Source organism: Corylus avellana, chromosome 6 (genome assembly GCF_965113065.1).
Source record: "Corylus avellana chromosome 6, dhCorAvel1.hap1.2, whole genome shotgun sequence".
NCBI classification, from domain to species: domain Eukaryota; kingdom Viridiplantae; phylum Streptophyta; class Magnoliopsida; order Fagales; family Betulaceae; genus Corylus; species Corylus avellana.
The window spans coordinates 25,994,774-26,015,820 of record NC_142495.1 but is presented as its reverse complement, the minus strand read 5'-3'; the positions used below and the strand labels follow the sequence as shown (position 1 = coordinate 26,015,820).

Below are 21,047 nucleotides of genomic sequence, written 5' to 3'. Positions count from 1 at the left end.
TGTATATATATAAAAGAACAATAGTTTTTAATGTTAATCATCAAGGAATAATGTGATTAATGGCCATCTTTTCAACCCATGAAAATAAAAAAAAAATATTATACCGTTGCAAGCGCAACAAAACTAGTCCTGTTTAAGGGAAATTAATTATGCAACGACTTTGAGAACTCTTCGGACACTTACGTGCACTATCTTTATTCTTGCCCCTCACGATGGCCGCACAGATTATTAAATTTAAAAGACATCTCTGGTCTCGTTTGAAAATATTGACCACATATTATTGAGAGACGACGGCCGTGTTTGGCAAGCTCTTTCACTTTTTCTTTTCTTTTTCTTTTTTTAAATTATTATTCAAACAAAATCAAAATAAGAAGAAAAAAAAAAGTGCGCTTCCTCAAATGCACCTGTCTTTAACCCAAAAATAAAAATAAAAAATAAAAAATTATTTCAAAAGCTTATGTTGATAGAACTAGCTAGCAGTCTTGTAAGTAGAGCTGGCAATTTAATTCACCACCTGCGAACTCGATACCTAATTTTAGAGTTAAGTTTTAGATTAAATCGGTTTGAATCATAAAAGAGTGACCGGTTTAATAAACATGTCACACGGGTCAACCCTTTTGTATAATTTTTTTGAAATAAATTTTTAGTTTAACCGACAATTTAACCCGTGAATCTGATACGTAGTTTTAATATTAAAGTTTAAGTTAAACGGGTTTGAATCATAAATGAGTTATAACCCGTTTGATAAACATTTTTGGGTTTGGGGTGACATAAACTGGTTTAAAGTTAACTGGGTTGACACGACCTCGACATATGAGCTTGTTTCACCAACCTTACTTATAAATATAAAAAAATTGAGTTCTACATTAAAATTGTATTATATGAGTGAACGAAAAAGAAAAAAAGTGAATGATTAGTTAATATAATTAGATCCAATTTTTAAAAATTTAAAATTATAAATTGCACTAAAACATTTGATTATTCAATATATCAGAAATGAGGAATGCATTACAATCAACTCTCTAACGTTAACAAAAAGAAAAATAATATTTAGCTTACGTATAAAATTGTATTCCAAGACATCCCTTGAAAAGGATGAATAGTTGTCGTATCGACGTATCATATTCCGTAAGAGGACCAGTGACTTATGAAGACCAAATTTTATATATATATATATAATGTGAATTATCCATTTTAATTAGTCGGAAAGAAATTTCTTTCCTTTTTATATTTAAATAGATAAAAAATTATGAATTCCGGTGCTCTCATGAACACCTCCTTTGAAAATGTCAAAGTCCTGTATTTTTTGACTGGGCACATTTATTCGCACAGTTTCTGATTTCTGTAAATAACAAGCACTCGCCAAACACGTATTATGTTACTATATATATATATACACACCCAGAGAGCTGCTTCGGAAAGCGTTGGCCTCCACTTTCATCTCTGTAATCTCTTATAAACAGAGCTTCCGCAACACACATAAACTGTGGTCATGGCGGACAAGCAGAAGGAAAGTACAATGGAGGAAACTTCAACATGGGCAGTTGCGGCGGTGTGCTTCGTGTTGCTTGCCATTTCAATCTTCATTGAACATATTCTTCATGCTATTGGAAAGGTAAGCTGCTCTGCTCTGCTCACAGTCTCTGTTTTTGTTTGTGTTGTTTAATTAATTGCTGAAATCATTTCTTGATTCCTTTAATAGTGGCTAAAACACAAACACAAACGAGCTCTTTACGAAGCGCTTGAAAAGATCAAAGCAGGTATCTCTAGATTCTCTACCTCACACATTAAGATGATCGATCAGGATTCAGTCGCCTAACCATTTTTCTTTCATGGGTTTTTTTGGGCAGAGCTTATGCTGTTGGGATTCATATCCTTGCTCCTGACAGTGTTACAAGATCCCATTTCTACCATATGCATACCCAAGAGAGTCGGAGCCACGTGGCATCCCTGTGAAACGGTGAAGAATGGGACAACCAACATAGATTCTGGAGATTCCGAGGATTCTGAGGACAGCAATGGTCGGAAACTGCTCCAATTTTTGGATTCTGGCTTCTCTGCTCGTCGGAGATTAGCTACAAAAGGATACGACAAGTGCAAAGAAAATGTAATTTCTTTCTTTCTTTCTTTCCAAATGGGTATTACCAATGAAGATCTAATTGATTTAATTCCATGGAATAATCATTTGGGTTGCCTATTTTGCAGGGAAAAGTTGCCTTCATGTCTGCATATGCGATTCACCAGCTCCATGTGTTCATCTTCGTCTTGGCACTTTTTCATGTGATTTTTTGCATACTCACCCTTGCTTTGGGCAGAACGAAGGTACCCTTTTACCCTTTCTCCTTCTATGGAGATCTATAAATTCTTCTTCTTTGAATTGTGTAGATTCTAAATCCCTCTTTGAATTGCAGATGAGAAGATGGAAGCTTTGGGAGGACGAAACGAGAACACTTGAATATCAATATCATAATGGTAACTCCTCTTTGACTTTCAAACCATCTACTCACGTCTCCTAAATCAATTGCTTCTTTTCCACTTAATTTAAATTAAAATACTTATCCGTTTGCTGACGTGGAACTCAAAATGCACATCGGCTCTTCCAAAATTTTCTTTAAAAAAAAGTGTGTTGTTAAGAGATTATGATTAATTAGTAAAATGATTAAGAAAAAAATATACCCTCCAATCTAATTTGTTATTAGCCAACTTTTTAATTATTTTACTAATTATAAATTATTACGTCCATTTGTAAAAACATTATAGTCAATTTGGCCAACATTTTATGGACTTGGTCAGCTGCTCTACAGAGGAATCAGGCACCCCTCTTTCTTGAAAAGTGATAACAAACACAAAATTAATTTACCAAAGAGTGACTCACATTGTCAACTGATTAGATGACTTTGCATCCCATCATCTTTTCTTTATTTATTTATTTTGTTTTTTGTCTAATACAAAGTCAACTAATAGATGACTTTGTAAATTGCTTTTGTGAGCAAATTCTGTATGAAAAAATCTTTAATTTTTTTTAAAAAAAATTTTTTGATAGTGTGGTGAAAGAGATCATATGGACTTCAAGGGGGGTAACATATGCTTATGGAAAATGATTTATTTGATGCAGATCCAGAGAGGTTTAGGTTTGCAAGGGAAACTTCGTTTGGGCGAAGGCATATGAGCTTCTGGACCAAGTCAACGGTTTCTCTTTGGGTGGTCAGTAATGTCTCATCACGGTTATGTGACTTTTACAATCATAATTAACAAAGACTCAGGAATTAAGTTTTATTTGGATGATTTGTTACATAAATTTACTCTGTATATTTATAATACGTACCTGACGTGCTTTCAAAATTTGCGATTTGACTAATATTTTAAAGCATAAATTTTTATTTTTTTTTGTGTTTTGCAACCATTATTTTGTTCAACTGCACTTTTAAACGGGATACTTTAGGCAATTTTGTTTAAAAATGCATATTTATCTTGCAAAATTGCAGGTCAAACGCATTCTTTAGGTAAATTTTCAAAATGATCATTTTGAGTAGGGCCGACTGACTGGTTGCCTCATCAAAAGTTTGAGTAGGCCCATCAATCTTCCGTCTGCATCACCACAAGTTTCTAAAAGTGACTAGTTTTAAGTATAATAGGGACGTCCAAGTACCTTTTCTTAATAATGAGAAACTTGTGTTTATTTTTCAATTTTGAACTTTAAGGGCATAAAGAGTTGGTTGTGTTACACTTGTTTGAAAGACCCTTTTCTCCTCCTCTTATCAGGTGTGTTTCTTCAGACAATTCGTCAGAACAGTTACTAAGGTTGATTACATTACACTTAGACATGGATTTATCATGGTACGTTTAATTTAGAAATAATGCTAGAAATCACACTTTTATCCTACAACTATTTTATTTTGCTGATGTGATGAACCAATGCCAATCAGTCTTGGTTAAAAATAAAAAATTCAAAGGTTGATTGTGCACTTGGGGATTCCAATTCACATTGATAATTGAAGCTCCAATGTTATGTGACTTAAGGCACACTTGGCACCAGAAAGTGAAACAAAGTTTGATTTTCAAAAGTACATCAAGAGATCACTTGAAGAGGATTTTAAAGTTGTGGTGGAGATCAGGTTGGTGCTCAAGAATTTAAAAGGGGTTTGCTTCTTTGATTGATTTTCAATTATCTTAAAATTCTAACCTTACTTTTCATGTGCAGTCCAATCATATGGGGCTTTGCAGTGTTATTCCTATTGTCCAATGCATATGGTAAGCATATGGCCCAACATGCAAAAACTGTGTATCAGTTGAGTGAAAACTCGAACAGCTGATTTCGTGGTATTAACCAAACGAGTTAACCATTCGAGCTAACTCTCGCGAGCCCGATTCTCATTATTTCTGAGTCCAAATTCATCATAGATTGCCTTGGGGACTACAACTGACTAAGAAATGTTTCCTTGTATGTGTCGACAGGATGGCATTCTTCTCTATGGCTACCATTTGTACCATTGTTTGTAAGCTCCAAAACAGAGACAAACTTGTTTCCTACATTCTTTTTATCTGGGTTGGAGCTCTTTATACAATCTAAGCATTTGGGTTGTTGGTTTAATAGAAGATCTCATGTAGTTTGCTGTGACTTTTACAGATAATCCTGTTGGTGGGGACAAAGCTACAAGTGATAATTACAAAAATGGGGCTAAGAATTCAAGAGAGAGGAGATGTGATCAAGGGTACACCTGTGGTACAGCCAGGTGATGACCTCTTCTGGTTTGGACGCCCTCGGTTCCTTCTCTTTCTCATTCACTTCGTTCTCTTTCAGGTACAATTTTCTCACATTCATCGATAAATTACATAATAGTCTATCTGGGATACTAATTCTAACATCTTCCTTCTGCTTTTGCCCTCTTTAATTGCAGAATGCATTTCAACTGGCCTTCTTTGCTTGGGGTGTGGTAATTAGCCTTTCACTTCTACTTATCTATTCTATCAATTTGGTGCATGCTTAGAAGATGCCAACACACTGCTTTTCCCTAACTTTCCCGCCATATTTTTTTCTTCTCTTTCAGTATGAATTTGGCACAGATTCTTGCTTCCACGAACGCACTGCAGATAAGGTCATCAAACTCTCAATGGGGTGAGTTCTTATCAATTAATTCCATATGCTGCTGCCATTGTTAAGATGTTATTATCTGGCTGATTAACATTAATTGCCACTTAATTTCTTCAGGGTCATCATACAAGTTCTCTGCAGTTATGTGACTTTACCACTCTATGCTCTAGTGACTCAGGTGAGACATGATTACACATTAACACAACAAAACATGTTATGATAATTAACAACAACTTGAGACTAATGATTCTTTGCTTTGATTTGACAGATGGGGTCTTCCATGAAGCCCACCATCTTCAACGATCGAGTGGCGGATGCATTAAGAAGCTGGCATCGGACTGCCAGAAAGAACACAAGGCAAAGCCATCATCATTCTGAGACAAATTCACCATTTTCAAGTAGGCCGGCCACTCCCACGCACGGGATGTCCCCTGTTCACCTCCTGCATAACTATCAGCACAGTAGCCTCGACAGCTTGCACACGTCTCCAAGAAAGTCAAATGTTGAGAATGATCATTTAGGCGTGGTGGAGTTGGGATTCCGTAGGAAACAAATTAGTGGAGAAGAAGATTCTTCGCATTATTCATACAAAAAAGAAGATTCTGTGCACTCTGAGCAGCAGCAAGAGAGGGAGATTCAAGAGCAAAGCCCATTGCAATTGCCGCAAACACCGGGAGCCATCCGTACCCAACATGAAGTCAACATTAGTCTCTCGGAATTCACATTTCGCAGATGAATATATATATATACCCACCAATAGAGTTTGGATCATAGGAGAATGTTGTTCACTTATACCACAATGTACATTTTTTTTTTGTCCATGACATAACTTCTCCTCTCACTTGTAATCTTCTTTTTGTTTTTTATTTTAATTTTAATTTTATTTTATTTTTTGAGATAGTAAGTCTTCTTTTGTTAATGAAGCTTTACATTTCTTTAATAATAATAATAAAAGTTGACTGATGGATGGCCCCCAAAAATTAAAAATTAAAAATTAGTAACATGATTTTAAGCAGAAACACTTACTGACAGTAACATTGATTCTAGGCCAAGAACGTATGAATAATTCTAGCACAAAATTTTGCTCTTATTATCCATCTTATACATTTTCCTTTTTTTATAGGTTATTTTTTGATGTAAGGATCAAATTAAATACATTTTGTGTGTTGCTATACAAGAGCACTAAATGCTTTGCAGCCACAAATTGTCGTCAAAAAGGTTAGACTTTCAGGCATATGGGTTGATTTATAAATGTTCAGTATTACTTGGGTATTTTTTAACAGTTCAAAAGTACTAAATGCATACGTCGGCATTAATCGAGCCGAATTTTAGAATTTCAAGACTGATTTGTTTATAAGGACCCTTATTCGAGTCGAGTTTAAGCTCGAACCGAACCAAGAATTGTGTCTCGAGTCGAGTTTGAGCTCAAGCCAAATTAAGAATTGTGTGTCCCAACTCAGCTTGCGAGAGGCTTAGCATAGCTCGAGCTCGAGTCGAGCTATTGGCTCGAATGGTGTTTTCTGAAGAAATTCGTGAGCCTAACTCATCTAATAAAACCGGTTCAATAAGAGAGAGTTACACATTCCTTATAAACATGCATAAGGTCTTGTCCACAGGCAATGTGAGATTATTTCTCAACACTCTCCCTCACGTGTAGGCTAGTATTTTTTATGGTCCTTGTTACAGGGTAAGTAGTGTGGGCTCCATTCGTCCTGTGGTAGGCTCTGATACCATGAAAAAATTCATAGGCCTAACTTATCTCATAAAACCAATTTAATAGGAGAAGATTGCATATTCCTTATAAACATGCCCAAGGTCATGTCCACAGGCAATATGAGATTATTTCTCAACATTTTCAATGAGTTCAAACTAGACTTTTGAATTGTCTGATACAAACCCAGTTCGAGCCTAAGCTTAGTTAAAAACCCCGTTCAAACCTTATTTGGGCAACTCGGCTCGTTTAGGGTTTGTTTTTTTTTTTTTTTTGAAAAACTCATAAACTTAATTCAAAAAATAGCAAGTAGATCATTAAGAAATTTTGGCCAATTACAAGAAAATCCAATTAGATAAGAACGCTGTCATCAATTCAACGAAAAAGAGAGTAATTCTGTCTGCCTTCTCCTCCATGTTATGCTTTTTTTCTTATCATTTTCTTGGCTGGTGTTCTTTGTTCTCTAATAGCTTTTGTTTCTGCAGATGAGTGGAGGAGATCTTGGAGTATCAGCATTTCCTGCGGGCGAGAGCATTTTTACATGGATTGGCACAGTTGAGGGTGGTAAAGGGACTATGTGTGAGGGCTTATCTTACAAGCTCTCCTTGCGTTTTTCCCCCAACTACCCTTTCAAACCACCCCAAGTCAAGTTTGAGACAATGTGCTTCCATCCAAACATTGATCAGTTTGGCAACATTTGTCTTGACATACTTCAGGTATCAATTAAGAGAGTAGTTTACTATGATGAGCAAAGTCTTGGGCGACTAAACTCATAGAGAATGAAAGTGAAGAAACAAATTTTTCACTCTTTAGGGTTTGGACCAATTGTTTTATGGTTTAATGGATAGTGATATCCTGATCGAAATTAAAATAAGTTATATTTAGAATATTCTACCATATATGACTTACTTGTAGATTAGGTGAACACTTGTACTTATTCAAAGAAAAACATCTAGGCATAGATTACCCGTATGGTATCACAGTGAGAGGGTTTCTAGGTTTCAGCTTGATGCGGTTTGGAAGATGATACCACCCCTACCTTGTGTGGTGTCTCTAGAGGGAAAGAAATGATTGGAGCTTTGAGGGTTATGAGAGGATCTTAGTTATTCTTCCAGACTCTTTTTCATTGGGCTACTGCCTCAGATTTTTGTATTCTGAACTATCATGTTTTTTAGATCTTTTTTTTGCTTCTATCTAGGTGTCTCTCTTGTTTTTTTTTTTCCTTGTGTACTTGAATTGCGCTTTTTAATGAATTTGTAATTACTTACTAAAAAGAAACGGAAGTTCAAACCTTAACAAGATTTTATGATTATCTTTGTCTCTGTATGGGACTCTTCTTTTTTTTATGCAGGGCCACTTATTTCATTCAGTTTCCTTACTTTCAATCTCTATTTTGTCATATACAATTGATGTGATATTCTCCATTTGTTGTTTTAGGACAAATGGTCTTCAGCTTATGAATGCAGAACCATTCTTTTGTCCATTCAGAGTCTATTGGGAGGTCTGGCTGCCCTAACCTATATATTGAAGCTTTCTCTATTTCTGCATTTTAGTGCCTAGCTTTTAAATTCTCACATTCAGAGCCCAACCCAGAGAGTCCTCTCAACAGCTATGCTGCAGCATTGTGAAACAATAAGGAAGGTCAGATACATATATTTATTTTTAGATGTTCTTGCTGGTTAGATGTAGGTGAAAAACCACCTACATCCAGCTAGCTATTTTAGCAAAAAATTTGATAAGCTACTACGGTGCTCTCTTTTCTCCTCTCCTCTCTTTTACTCTCTTCTCTTAAGCATACTCTCCCTCTCTACACAAAATTTTAAAAAAATTACTGTTCGAAAAAGACAAATTTTGAAAAAATGACCGTTAGGAAAGGATGATTTTTTTAAAAAAAATATGACCATTAAGATAAAGAGAGATATAGGTGCTTTTGGAAAGTGAATAGCTAAAATTTAAAATTTAAAATTTTTTTTAAAAAAAATGTGATTTTTTAGCTAAAATGGAGAATAAATTTACTCAGCCAGATGTGAATGTTTTAAGCATGTAATTCTCACATTCATTTTAAAAAATGCATATGAAAATCGCATGCTCTATAAAAAATGCAAGTGAAAATCGTATGCTCTAAGAATAGATGTCAGTTTGGGTTAGAGAAAAACTTTATCCTTCTATATATTTCAATGAAACACTTCATGTTTTACGAAAATACATGAAAATAGAACCCAGACGCCTCCTCCTATTCAGTGATACATTATAACTCAGGACTATGTATTCATGTACTTGCATATGCATATCACTGGATGCATGTCTACATTAAATTATCATCAAATTTTGGACCCCAGAGAATTTAAATTGGAATCTTAAGAAGAGCGATCCACCATCACTATAACCTGCATATATGTCAAACATATATCATCATACGGATGGAACAGAGTCAGACGCTTGGCAAAGACATGTTCAGAGGTGAAAGCCATTGAATGTGCAACTGGCTGTGTCTCAGAGCACCCTTCAAGAACTTGGTTCCACCAACAAGAAGGTCTAAAAACTCAAATAAAGCAATAAAATGGCTAAACTCACTGAACCATGATGACTTGCTTCAATGTTATGTGGTTATGACAAAAGGGTAATGACAATAACTCCGACTCATCATTCTAATTTCCTTTCTATATAATAAATTACTTAAGTTTTTATGTTAAGATTTATCAACCTCCTTTAACTATAGAATCAGAAAAGCACATGCATTATAAATGAAAAGAACAAGTATATCCATGGAACTGTTAGACCGAACAAAAGGACAACCAAGATGTCTTCCAAAATACATGTCCCAACATAGATGCCATCAAGAGATTACAAATCTGAAAAAGCAAGCCAAAGAAATCACTCCCCCCATAATGCTTTCCCTCTGCCTCATTCTCATCAATTTTCTTTTGAAAAAAAAAAATCCTTTTATCCCTTCTGCTGTCACAATGACAGGTATCAACATGCATAACTGCATAGAATCTTAGCACGGTCATAATTACAGTACTTTCTTCAAAATATACCAATGAAGATGTCTTAGATGGCTTTTGATCCGATCAGTATTGACATTATGGCTATGAAAAAAGCCTTTGGCGATATTTATAAAGATACAAGATGATTTTATCATCTCAATTCTAGGACTCAGAAATCTCCAAAGTTGAAACCATGAAAGCTCAAAGCCTGATTAGTTGTGGCTGCCAATACCTAGTGGTAGTACCAGATATTGCTCCCTCCATAGCACAAGTAAAACTTGAAAATGGCAATTACAGACCTCAGGTCCCATTCTATCATGTGCATCCCCAGCATTAGAAAGTGATTCGAATATGTCAATCGTTATCCTTGACGTTTGATCCCCAATCATGTTACGCCAGCCTCTGGCAGATGATGGCCTTAAATATCTGGAAGAATAAGTTTCTGAGAGAAACTGCAGACCATTTCTAAGCGAGCTGCTTCATGTCCCAAATCAGGAGCAACTTGGACAGGGTCTGTATGAAGATATAGCTCTTCAAGAATAATTACCATGACCTTGTGGCCCGAGCATGGATACCGTAAGGATATTGTGGAGGTCAAACATGATTTCTGATTGGAACAGAATGATGATGGAAATTACCAATATCAACAGTACTTCCTCCCACAAGAAACTGATTCATCTCATGGCTCACACCATTGTTTTCTGAAAAAAAAAAAAAAAAATCAGAAATGTGGCAGAAGAATGAATAAGAAAAGTAAAAAGAGTGATGAGTCTCTTGACCAATTCCTTCTCTATTTTGAGGTTGTCGGTGCCTTATAGGATATTTGCTTCAATTAATTTGGGTTGTCTTGGGTTTATGCCCAGACGAGTAGTCGACTTATATGCATGTTGGTGGATTGCCAGTAGCGCTCGGACTGGTGATGTGTGGAAGACGGTGCTTTTGTGCCTTTTGTGATGTCAATGGAAGGAAATGAATGATAGAAGCTTTAAGGGCCATGAGAAGACTTTGGAGGAGAATAAGTCGTTATTTTTCTATACTCTATATCTTTGGACAATAGCTTTTGTTTCTCCTTTGGTGATTAGTTATTATGATTTTCTTGTTTTCTTTTCTCCTTCTAATTATGTGTTTTCTCATATATACTTCTTGTGTACCCGAGGACACCTTACGCCTTAATGATATTCTGATTACTTATCAACAACAAAAGCATTGCCATATTTACTTGATCTTTAATGTTAGTATCTTTATTCAATGAGATCCTTCCATAAAATCTCACCAACATGGTCCTATTAGAGGGGAGTTTTCTTTATTTTCTTTTCTTTTCTTTTCTTTCCTCTTTTTTCTGTTTCAACTTCACTTTCTAGGTACCAGTGATTTTGTTATTGATGTGTTTAGCACAATCCCATGTACATCATATTATTTTGATTATTCTCTTCTATCGGCTTTATTTAAATTGTACACTCTCCTTGTGCCTCCATGCAAATTGTGATTTTTAATTCAAATGGCTTTAGTCTAACAAGGAAAAAAATTATAAAGAAAACCCACATTTTTATTAGAAGCAGAAGGTACAAATACACAAACTGAGGAGTATAACTCCTCTAGAACAGAAAATATTGCTTCTACCTACAACCTGAGAGGAAGAGATAAAGAGGCAAGTACAAGGATGATCATCAAGTTACAGAAACTTGTCATTTTTAATATAGAATTCCTGCAATATAGCTCCCTGTTTGTGAAAAAAAATAAGAAAAATAAAAAAGTAAACCACCTATTCATCTATTCATCTATAGATTTTAGAATACAATGAAAGTGGTACCCCAAAACTCTCAAAAAAATTAACCTTTTGGGTCAACATTTGATAAACAATAAATTCTATATACCCATAGGCTCGAATTTTATCATATTGCCAACCTTTTCACTAAAAGAAAAAGGCATACCAGCTCTTTTTGCAGCGTGAAACTTCATCATGAGACATTTACAAGCTTTGCACGATGATTATTTGGATCCACCTCCACTCGGAGACCAAGTCCAGCTAATTCAGGCATATCAACAGATCCTTGAAGCTCCAATTCTGCTACTGCTTGTTGATTTTCTGCGTTCCATTCCAATAAATTCCTCACACACCATATGCCCCATTCCCTCAAGAAAGGATTGTCTTCATCAGTAACACACTGTTGTAAGAGCAGAAGAATCCCATTCTTTTGTCTGATTTGATCTTGAACATTTTTCCTTCCATATGCACAATTGCCAATGACTGCAACAATGTCTCTCCTAAATCCTCTATAATGACAAGGCTTCGATGAATAAGAACTCATTCTCTCTCTGTTCTCACCATGTTTGAGAGCTTTCCTGATTATAGCTGGAGGCTCAAGCTCGCCAAGCAAGCACAAAAGCAATTCTATGAGTCCAGAGGATAGTAGCACATCAACAGCATCCACTGAATCCTCCTTCTTCAAGCCACTCTCGCTATTGCATGCGCAAATATCTCTCAAGATGGTTAGCGAGTATCCAAGAACATCTATTGCAGAAGAGCCGGATGGAAGACCAGACTTGCATCTCGAACCAGAATTACTAACCCCAACAGATCTCTTGAATATCCCAAAAACAAATAAAGCAAAATCATTGGGAAAATTAATCTCGTTAAGCCGCTCATTCAAGATCTCTGATACAACTCTCAGAAGAAATGCTTGTTCTGACAAAACAAGATCATCTCCAGATCCAATATCTTCACCAATTTTAGAATCATCGACAAGGGTTAATTTAGAGAACAATCGAGGGAAGTAAGGTTCTTCTAAGCAGATTCTAGAAAGGATCAACTTCAACCAATCCTCTCCAAATCCAACTGTAAGATAGAAACCAGAGAACACACAAAATTAGTTCAAACAAAAAGAAATGTAACAAATAAACAAGCACAAACAGCTCCAAATTACCAGCAGATGCAGTCCGTACAATTTCCTCCACAACAGACAACCCCGCATCACTGCAAAGCTCTGTAAACAGTCCCGTGCTTCCATCACAACAGGTATAAATAACCATACACAAAGGATCACAAGTCTCCCTGCTTCGGACTCTCGCAAGAGCAGCAAACTCCTCCGGAAAGAAACAATGCCAAATAGCACGCTGATGTTCTTCTCCTGCCAAAGAAGCATTCGCCAAAACCTGCAACCCCATACGCACAATCCCGTAATCCCGATGGGACAAAGCTGCAGCAGACCTCAAAACATTCGAAACAACACCAACTCCATTTCGTTCGATAAAAGCATCCTGGTTTGCAACTTCTCCCGCACAGAGATTTCTGATGAGCTTCAAAGACGATATGAGAAGGTGATGACCAGAAGGGTAAGGGAGAGAATGAGCGAGCTGAAGAACTGTTGGCAGGATCTTCTTGGAAGCAAGGTCCTTGCGGCCAACATCAGTTCTAGAAGCTTCTATAAGATTTTCTAAAGCTTCTTCCAAGGAAGATAAGTTGGAAGCACTAAACAATGGCGAGAGAATATCTCGTGGAAGAGATAACTCCAACAATGATGCATCCTCGTCCATTAATTCGTTTCCTCGCTAGATGCCAGAAATTTCAGTCAATTGCTATAAGAAATTTGTGGAGGCCGACGCCAATTCCCTTTTCTTTTTCTGCTTTTCTTTCGTTTTCCCTCAATTTAGTTGATAAGAACTACGGCTGTTACTTCTTGGGGGGTTTTTCTGTACGGTGCAGTGAGCGTTCTTGAGTGGTTTACCTGTTCAGAGGTTGTGCGAAAGCCGGGTTGTTGCTCTCCGCCGTGCGTGGGTGTTTGTGGTTGCTGTCACGTTGGTGAGGGTGCTGCTCAGTGGTCTCGAGCCATCGAGGAAGGCTGACGGTGGACCCGAGCGGTGGATTGCGCGGTGCTGCAACTTCGGAGCCTAAGCGTCGCTGGGCTGAGTGCGGGTATGGCAGTCGGTGGTGGGCTGACGGAGTCCTCTCCGGTTTCGGCGAAGTTTGGAAGCGGTGGTGGCAGCCGTGCGTGTGGTGGCTGCGATTGCGTTTATTTGCGGAAGAGGATCCGGTTTCTGTCAAAACCTCTCACTTTAATGTATCCAACTTTCCTTTCCTTTCATTTTGCTTATTCCGTTAAGATTTTCTGTTAAATTCTAAAAGAAAGGGTGGAGAATTACAATCGTATCTTTATTTTTTATTAAAATTAATTTTTTTTAAAAAAAATTTAGAAATAGAAAGGTCAAAAGCTAACGGTAGGAGTATTTGAAAGGAAACGAAAGTTTGATATACTAAAGTGAGAAGTTTTGAACAATGAGAGAGTGCCTGCAAAAAGCGCAAAAGTATAAGGGGTAAGTGAAGTTTCTCCTAAAAAAATAATAGAGGGCTCAGATTTAATCAAGCCCCTTTTAATTAAACGTAGTCGTTTTCTTTTTGAAGCTGACTTTTTTTTGAAGCTCAAGAAAGTAAGATGCAAAGCTTGCAAGGAGTACGTGGCTTCAATTTTTGGCTGCGGGATTAAGTGCCCTTGTCCCAATTTATTGTACAATGTGAACAGCTTATCTTTTGTAAGGGCAATAAATAAAATAAAATAATTTTGACCTTCACCTCATAAAAGAGATTTTGGTATTACCGACCTAAGCCAATACGCTATTGACCTCTAGTAACAACGTTTCACTAGACGAGGCTTCATGTTCAACAGGTAAAGGGATTAATAGAAGATTCTAGTGAAAGAACATATGAACAAGAGCCATAAACAGTCAATGGGTGAACTATTGGTAAAAGGACAAAATGAAGTGGTGAATTGATGCTTAAAAAATTACTTATAATGTTTTGTGAGAGATAAACCTAGGGAGTGGATTTGTTAGCTTCCATGGACCGAATGGTGGTATAATACCACCTATCATTCAACAATCAAAATGACTCCGTTTGAAGTAGTATATGGTTGAGCCTTGTCGATTATCCCTACTTATACTACATGATCTTCATCAATTGATGAGCTGGACAGCCTGAACCTTACCCTTCAAGATTGAACTAAAATCTTACAGCTCCTCGAGGACAATCTCAATGTCGCTTAAGTCCGAATGAAACATGTTAACAAGCATCGAAGCAAGCAAGAGTTTGAAGTAGGGGATTGTGTATTTCTCATATTGCAACCTTACCGTCAAATATCTGTCAATGTCTATCTCTCTAAGAAGCTTTCACCTCGATTCTATGAAACCTTATAAGGTGCTATAATGTATCAGTCATGTTGCCTATCGCCTCAAGTTGCCTCAAACCAGTTTTTTTTTTTTTTCTTTTTTTTCTTTTTTTTTTTAAATTAAGATATTACATTAATAAGTCTTATCCTTACAAGGTTAGGATTACAGGGTTAAGATTAAATATTCATTTTTTGTTAAGAAAAAACTTAAGTCGTGCGTCCAATTGTCGAAGCCGTGCAGTGTGTGGTAAATGTGTTTTTCTATCTTTTTTTATAATTTATTTTTCAGGTGAATTTATAACCTCAACAAAAACAATTTGTACAGAAAAATCATTTATTATAAAGGCATATAATTATTTATCATTTTTAAAACCCTTAATTATTTGTCACATCCTCAAACCCCATAATCTAATTGGGTAGGTGAAATTTTCTCAAACTCAATCTACAAATTTGCCATATATCATTTAACACGTAAGGAACTAAGGGTGAAAATTTAGAACCGCTAACCGCTTTTAAAAGCGGTTAGCAGTTATTGTATTTTTAAAAACCGCTAACCTTAACCACTTTATATATATATATATATATATATATATATCAAGTGAAGTGATGATTTAAAAAAATTGTTGTAATTTTATTTGTATTATATGTTGTATAAATTCGTAGAAGGTGACCAACAAGGATTTTAGTATATAACAATTTTTAATGCTAAAATGGCCATGAAAAAAAGGAAAAGAAAATTTGTTTAAAGTGAGCCCTAAAACCGGCACAAAAAAAAAGCCCAATAAAAGGTCCAAAAAAGGCGGTTAGTTAAAAAATGGTCATTCGGATGCGGTTAACCGCCTAACGGTTAGCGGAGGCGGTTAGTAAAATTTACTAACTGCCTAGGCAGCAACCACCTTTTCACCCCTATAAGGAACACTTGTTTTTTTAATTAACATGTGAAAAGCACACAATTTTTAATAGAATTATTAAATCATGTACTTCTTACATGATCAAGAGATACATAAGTTTTGTAGAATAAAATTTTTTTCCAACTCAGTTTGGATGAAGTTTTTGTCCAAACTAGTTTCACAAACTTTTCCTTGGTGTAATGATTGACTCGGCAGCACAGTGCAGAGCTATTCCAACTGCAAATAGGAAAACCAAACTAGCATCCATGCAGTTGCAAGAACCTGAAAGCTTAAGGCAGACTATGCTGGAAAAGCTAATTCCCCAAAGACCGTAATATTATAGAAGATACTTTCTCATAAAGTGAAACTGCCTTGCGATCTGGAAATATGTTTTTACAATTATGGATGCACTAAACAGTCCAAAACAGTTGAAAAGTTCTACTTATATGTATAAGGAAAAACATATGGGGGAACTTCTTTTGCATCTCTATTCTACAAATCTTGACCAAGAACACAAATGAATTATCATGCAAGGAAACATAAAAGATGGGAAATTTTGTATACTGAGGATTAAAATCCAAGGCAAAATGTACAATAGAACCTTCCTCCAGAATCCAAGCTTCTACGCTGATACAGCAAAACCTCTATAGATTGTAATGAAAGGACACAATTGTGCTGGTTAAATGGATTCAGAAGTAGCGTTTCCAAGCAATCAAACATTCTCTGTAGCATCTTTCAGTGCCTCTTCTGCACTCCCTGCAGAAGCCAACCTCTCAGTGGCCAATCTTTCTTCAAGCGCTCGAGCTCCCCTTTCTCTGCAGAGGATAGGATTGGTCAGACTGTAGATTCTCTCTTTCTACCTAATAATTAGTTTCATTGTAGTAGCTTTTCATAAGGGCGCCTTTTTATTATCAATTTTGTTAATGACTTCTAATTTCATCACTTGGATCTTTTTGTCTAGTGGAAAGCCCGCCTTGGAACATGCATTTTGCCTTCAAATATTATGGAAACCATGTTATTTTTTAAAACCTTTAAATGGTTTATCTCAATAATTTTAGAGATTTAAGAGTTTTACCATTTTAAAAGATGTAAATTCCACTATCTCCGGAAAGAGAGAACATTATTTTCTATTTTTTTTTTTTATAATCAATCGAGATATCATTAAAAGCATAAGGCGCTCTCAAGTACACAAAAAGTATATAAGAGAAAACACCTAGTTAGAAGAAGAAACAGGAGCAAGAAAATCATGAAAACTTAGGACCAAAGGAGAAATATATGCAGTTGTCCACAAATAAAGAGTATTGAAGAAAAAAGACTTAAGCTCCTCTATTGTCCTTTCATGATCTTCAAAACTCCTATCATTCATTTCCCTTTAAATATACCATGAAAGACAAGAAGGCACTATCTTCCAAAATAAGCTGAAACACAAGGGCAAAGGTGCCAAAACATAGGCTTGAGATTAAATCCAGCCTTTTCTTTGGATTTGCAGTTGATGATGTGTAGGGTAGGGGCTACCTTCTTATGTACTGTGCTGCTTGCGTTTTTGTTTTCGTTTATTTTCTTTACCTTTTTGTGGTATTTTGGGTGTCCCTAGCTACCATAAGACTATTTAGAGCTGTCAATTTGAGATAACCTTTGTACTAATTCCAGATGCAATGTGTAAATTAGCTAATAGAAGACAAATTACATAGCATGTGTACTACTTCACCATGCTAGCTGGAGATTTCTAATGACAGCATAGAAAAAGTAATGTTACCTCCTCCTAGATGCCTCAATAGGGTCAGAACCAGGTAATGGGGCACCTCCCAGCGTGTAACCCTGAGCTTCATTAGAAGCTTCAGTCCTCCCACAGAGCATTCGATGAAATATAGATGAAATGGGATCAATGACTGGTCTGCATTTCAACCAGCAAGAAACATGAGAGAAAGAGAGGGAGAGGGAGAGGGAGAGGGAGAGAGTCATGACAGCACTTTTTTTTTTTGAACCTTTATATTATGAGCTATGATAACCAAAACAAAACAGTAGATTACCTTAAAAATTCAGGGAAGAATGTAGAGAATGCAAAATCATCACTTGGATCACCCTTAAGTTTTGTTTCTGGTTTCCTCTGCCAGTATCTGAGGTAAATCCAGCTTATGTACGTGCCAAATATTATGGTTGGAAGATATTTCACCGACTCAAGAGTGAAGAAGCTTACAGCAATGGACAGCAATACTGTAAGAGATGGCAACCACTGCATAGAATTGGAATGCGCCAAAAAGTGGGAGTGAGAGACAATTCCTCAACGAGCAGAAGTTTCTATTGAATGATTTCTTAAGGGGTGATCTTTTTTGAGGAGCATTATTGTAAAAAGGTTCATACCTTAGCTTTTATCTTCAACAAAGGCAGCTCTTGGTCAGGTATGATCTGCTTGATGCCAACCAAGAACCCCGAAAGAACCCCATGGAACCCAGAAAGAGGCATATAACTAGCACAACAATGAATTAAAAAAAAAAAAAAAAAAAAAAAAAAAATCGTTAAGGATGAGACATATGATCAAAAGATGTAAAACACAAACAAGCATTATACAAGATTCAATAGATGAACAATATTGGGAGTACTCAACAACAGATGGATTGACGGTTGCACACTGATCTGATTCAATCTAAGTGCAATTTGCTTTATTACAATTAAACTTTAAATATACTGATGGTACAATACAGCTGCTAATAAGTCAAGACTGAGGATTGGGAAAAGCTGAAAAACTACAAAGAGAGTAAAGACAGACAAATCCATAAAGATTTTTAAGTACTTACAGGTAATTTTCCTGTGTGGTAATGTAGTACAAGGCAATAGCAGTGATAAAAACGCATACAGAAGTCAGAAAGTTAACTACAAAGATGAACTTCAAGAATTCCCGAGATCCCCATACTGGCTCAAGCAGCTTCCCAATGAAAAGGAGACCAATTGTGCTGGCAAACACCTACAAAACAAGTGGAACCATCAGATATTACTTATTCAATTTATAAAGAAAACAAACAAATAATAGGAGACATTTGAGGCAATATGATTAGTAAATCGTGAAGATACTGTTCATAGCAATAGAAGTGCATACCCCAGACACTGATTGTTCAATATAACCAGCTGTTAGGAGGTTCCAAGCAAAAGGAATTGTCCTGCAAAAGATAAGTTCATACAGGAATAAAGATTCGGAATTCATTTAAGTAAATCTTGCACCCTATAGCACTGGGCTTAAAATCATTACTATCCATAAGGAAAATATCAAATATAGTTGTATGCAATAGCAATAAATGCCTTTAATAATTTATAATGGTTAGAAATCCTTTGGTTATGCTTCTCCATAGGTATTAGATTTTCATCCTCCTCTCTTATAACTGAATCGTATTCCCTGCCTTTTCTGTTTTCTTTGAACAAAGCAATAACCATCACGTCTTTAAAAGGGGCAGGTAGAGCCCTTAACACTGATAAGCATCAATAAATTGCGCACACAGCAATATGATCCATTAAAGATTTTTAAGGACACAGCACTGAGCTTAGTTATAAACTTTGCTTCTACATCTTTGACTGCTGAACCTATGGAAAAGGAAGCCCGTAAACTGTATCCCTCATAATATACAGATGCCTTTCCACAAGTCAGCCAAAGAAAAAAAAAAAAAAAAAAAAAAGATTAATGCAGTCCACCAAAAGATTTCTAAGGTAGCATTTTGGATCTGTGAATGTACAGAGAGAGCGTGGATACTGATTTGAACCCAAATCAAATTCATTCCTTTGTAGAACCTTAACAAGGCATATTTTAATGTTGCAAATATCAGCAGGTAGAGCCTCAAACCCCCACCCCCTCAAGCCCATGGTTTTCAATTAACAGGCACGCCAAGTAAATTGAATTTCATATCCTTCTGATTAAAAAATCAAAATCTCAATATCTAAACATTTTCTTTTGCATGCCTCAAATTATAAACAAGTGAGATACATGTGCCCAACCAATCCACACAACCAAGCAGAACCGGCCCGAGTTGACTCTGAAAATAAATCTAAATCACAGTAATAATCTAGAGCTCTTAAGCAGAAACCGCCTTCCAATCCGAAACTACACGGACACAGGATTTCCATGACACCCTTATCGCTAACTCTACAGCTTTAAGCAGTCTTTTCATAATTTATCCCTCTATTCTATGATATTTCCAACATTTCCCTGGCACCCATATTGCCTCCACGTCCAACTTTCACACATGACATCATTGTCATTTTAAGTTTTTAACCCAAGACAAGCAAACTAGGAAATGGATAAAACTTCAGAACTTCGAGTTGCGGATCAAAAGGATTACCTGGCGGGAATAAGAGCAACATAAGCAATAGCGGAAGGGAAAAGCTGGACCACAATGTGGCCGCCGACGAGTACCACCGCAAGGCCCTTGCATAGCCGAGTGAACCCAGAATAGAAGCTCGTGCCCTACTCCAAGCACACATTTACACGTTAATTAGCCTTTTCAATTCTTAAACATACGCTACTCAAAATTAGGGAAAAAAATCTTCGAAAGCAGAGATCTGAGAGGCAAGATCTGATTGTGCTTACTGGAGTGCTCATGGCGGTAGAGATTGAATGGAAGGCGTTCGATTTGAGGGTTGGGACTTCAACGCCGATAATCCGCGTGTGTTTTTGACCCGGAGATCTGTGCGGGAAGGGTTGTAGATCGGAGAAGCTACAGAAGAGTAGACAAATGCGTTGGTTTTTGGCTTTTATGCGAGGGACTAGAGGAGGTTTTAAGTTCGGTAATTAATAGAGGATTTATTCTAAAGAAATGGGCCAAATGGCCCACCCCCGCATAGTTTACTTCACGTTGATGAGACCATTGACATCAAATTAAATGGATTCATTTATTTATGTAAAACGTATGAAATGGAATTTAAATTGGAATGTGGATGTGAATTACCTCAAGTGATAAGATTTTTAGTCCTCTTAAGGTGGAGTTCATCTAAGGGAACTGCGGATTTAATTGATGCTTTCTGACACAATAGTTCAGGTGACAATTATCATATCAACTATTAAAATATGAGTACACTACATTAATATTTTATTATTATTAAAGTGGCAATACTAATTTACAATTTTTTTTTTCTTTCTTTTGACAATGTCATGTCAACATAGGGATACAGTGATATAATGATGTAATATACAACATTACTCCTAAAATATAAGATATTGCATGA

The 21,047-nt window shown here is 36.3% G+C and overlaps 3 protein-coding genes and 1 pseudogene across 3 annotated transcripts; 2 read left to right on the top strand and 2 right to left on the bottom strand.

Moving 5' to 3' along the window:
* The first annotated feature begins 1,422 nt into the window (after nt 1-1,422).
* LOC132186047 (MLO-like protein 6) lies at nt 1,423-5,922 on the top strand. The gene is made up of 15 exons (XM_088517295.1): nt 1,423-1,615; nt 1,703-1,760; nt 1,851-2,107; nt 2,206-2,322; nt 2,412-2,472; nt 3,116-3,204; nt 3,763-3,837; nt 4,021-4,115; nt 4,202-4,251; nt 4,456-4,496; nt 4,628-4,801; nt 4,899-4,934; nt 5,049-5,116; nt 5,210-5,270; nt 5,361-5,922. Exons 1-15 carry the CDS (start codon nt 1,493-1,495, stop codon nt 5,826-5,828), a joined length of 1,773 nt encoding a protein of 590 aa, XP_088373421.1. The 5' UTR covers nt 1,423-1,492; the 3' UTR covers nt 5,829-5,922.
* Nucleotides 5,923-6,898: 976 nt separating this feature from the next.
* Nucleotides 6,899-8,518, top strand: LOC148585081 (ubiquitin-conjugating enzyme E2 20-like; annotated as a pseudogene).
* Nucleotides 8,519-9,519: 1,001 nt separating this feature from the next.
* LOC132188649 (uncharacterized) lies at nt 9,520-13,839 on the bottom strand. Its single transcript, XM_059603166.2, has 3 exons — nt 12,715-13,839; nt 11,722-12,626; nt 9,520-10,491 (listed from the first exon to the last, which is right to left on the bottom strand). Exons 1-2 carry the CDS (start codon nt 13,322-13,324, stop codon nt 11,749-11,751), a joined length of 1,488 nt encoding a protein of 495 aa, XP_059459149.2. The 5' UTR covers nt 13,325-13,839; the 3' UTR covers nt 9,520-10,491; nt 11,722-11,748.
* A 2,310-nt stretch (nt 13,840-16,149) lies between these two features.
* On the bottom strand, nt 16,150-20,596 carry LOC132188736 (rhomboid protein-like protein). The gene is made up of 8 exons (XM_059603267.2): nt 20,413-20,596; nt 20,165-20,289; nt 18,934-18,994; nt 18,635-18,801; nt 18,201-18,306; nt 17,870-18,072; nt 17,596-17,733; nt 16,150-16,654 (listed from the first exon to the last, which is right to left on the bottom strand). Exons 1-8 carry the CDS (start codon nt 20,422-20,424, stop codon nt 16,552-16,554), a joined length of 915 nt encoding a protein of 304 aa, XP_059459250.1. The 5' UTR covers nt 20,425-20,596; the 3' UTR covers nt 16,150-16,551.
* Nucleotides 20,597-21,047: the final 451 nt, after the last annotated feature.

Excerpts from the sequence above, each read along its gene's own strand:
- LOC132188736 (XM_059603267.2), bottom strand. Across the intron at positions 18,995-20,164 it reads GTTGCTCTTATTCCCGCCAG|GACAATTCCTTTTGCTTGGA; the intron begins GTAATCCTTTTG and ends TATCTTTTGCAG. Across the intron at positions 18,073-18,200 it reads TGTTGAAGATAAAAGCTAAG|TGGTTGCCATCTCTTACAGT; the intron begins GTATGAACCTTT and ends AATTCTATGCAG.
- LOC132186047 (XM_088517295.1), top strand. The coding sequence starts at position 1,493 with ATGGCGGACAAGCAGAAGGAAAGTACAATGGAGGAAACTTCAACATGG. Across the intron at positions 2,473-3,115 it reads TGAATATCAATATCATAATG|ATCCAGAGAGGTTTAGGTTT; the intron begins GTAACTCCTCTT and ends TATTTGATGCAG. Across the intron at positions 4,497-4,627 it reads TACCATTTGTACCATTGTTT|ATAATCCTGTTGGTGGGGAC; the intron begins GTAAGCTCCAAA and ends TGACTTTTACAG.
- LOC132188649 (XM_059603166.2), bottom strand. The coding sequence starts at position 13,324 with ATGGACGAGGATGCATCATTGTTGGAGTTATCTCTTCCACGAGATATT. Across the intron at positions 12,627-12,714 it reads TGTACGGACTGCATCTGCTG|TTGGATTTGGAGAGGATTGG; the intron begins GTAATTTGGAGC and ends TCTATCTTACAG.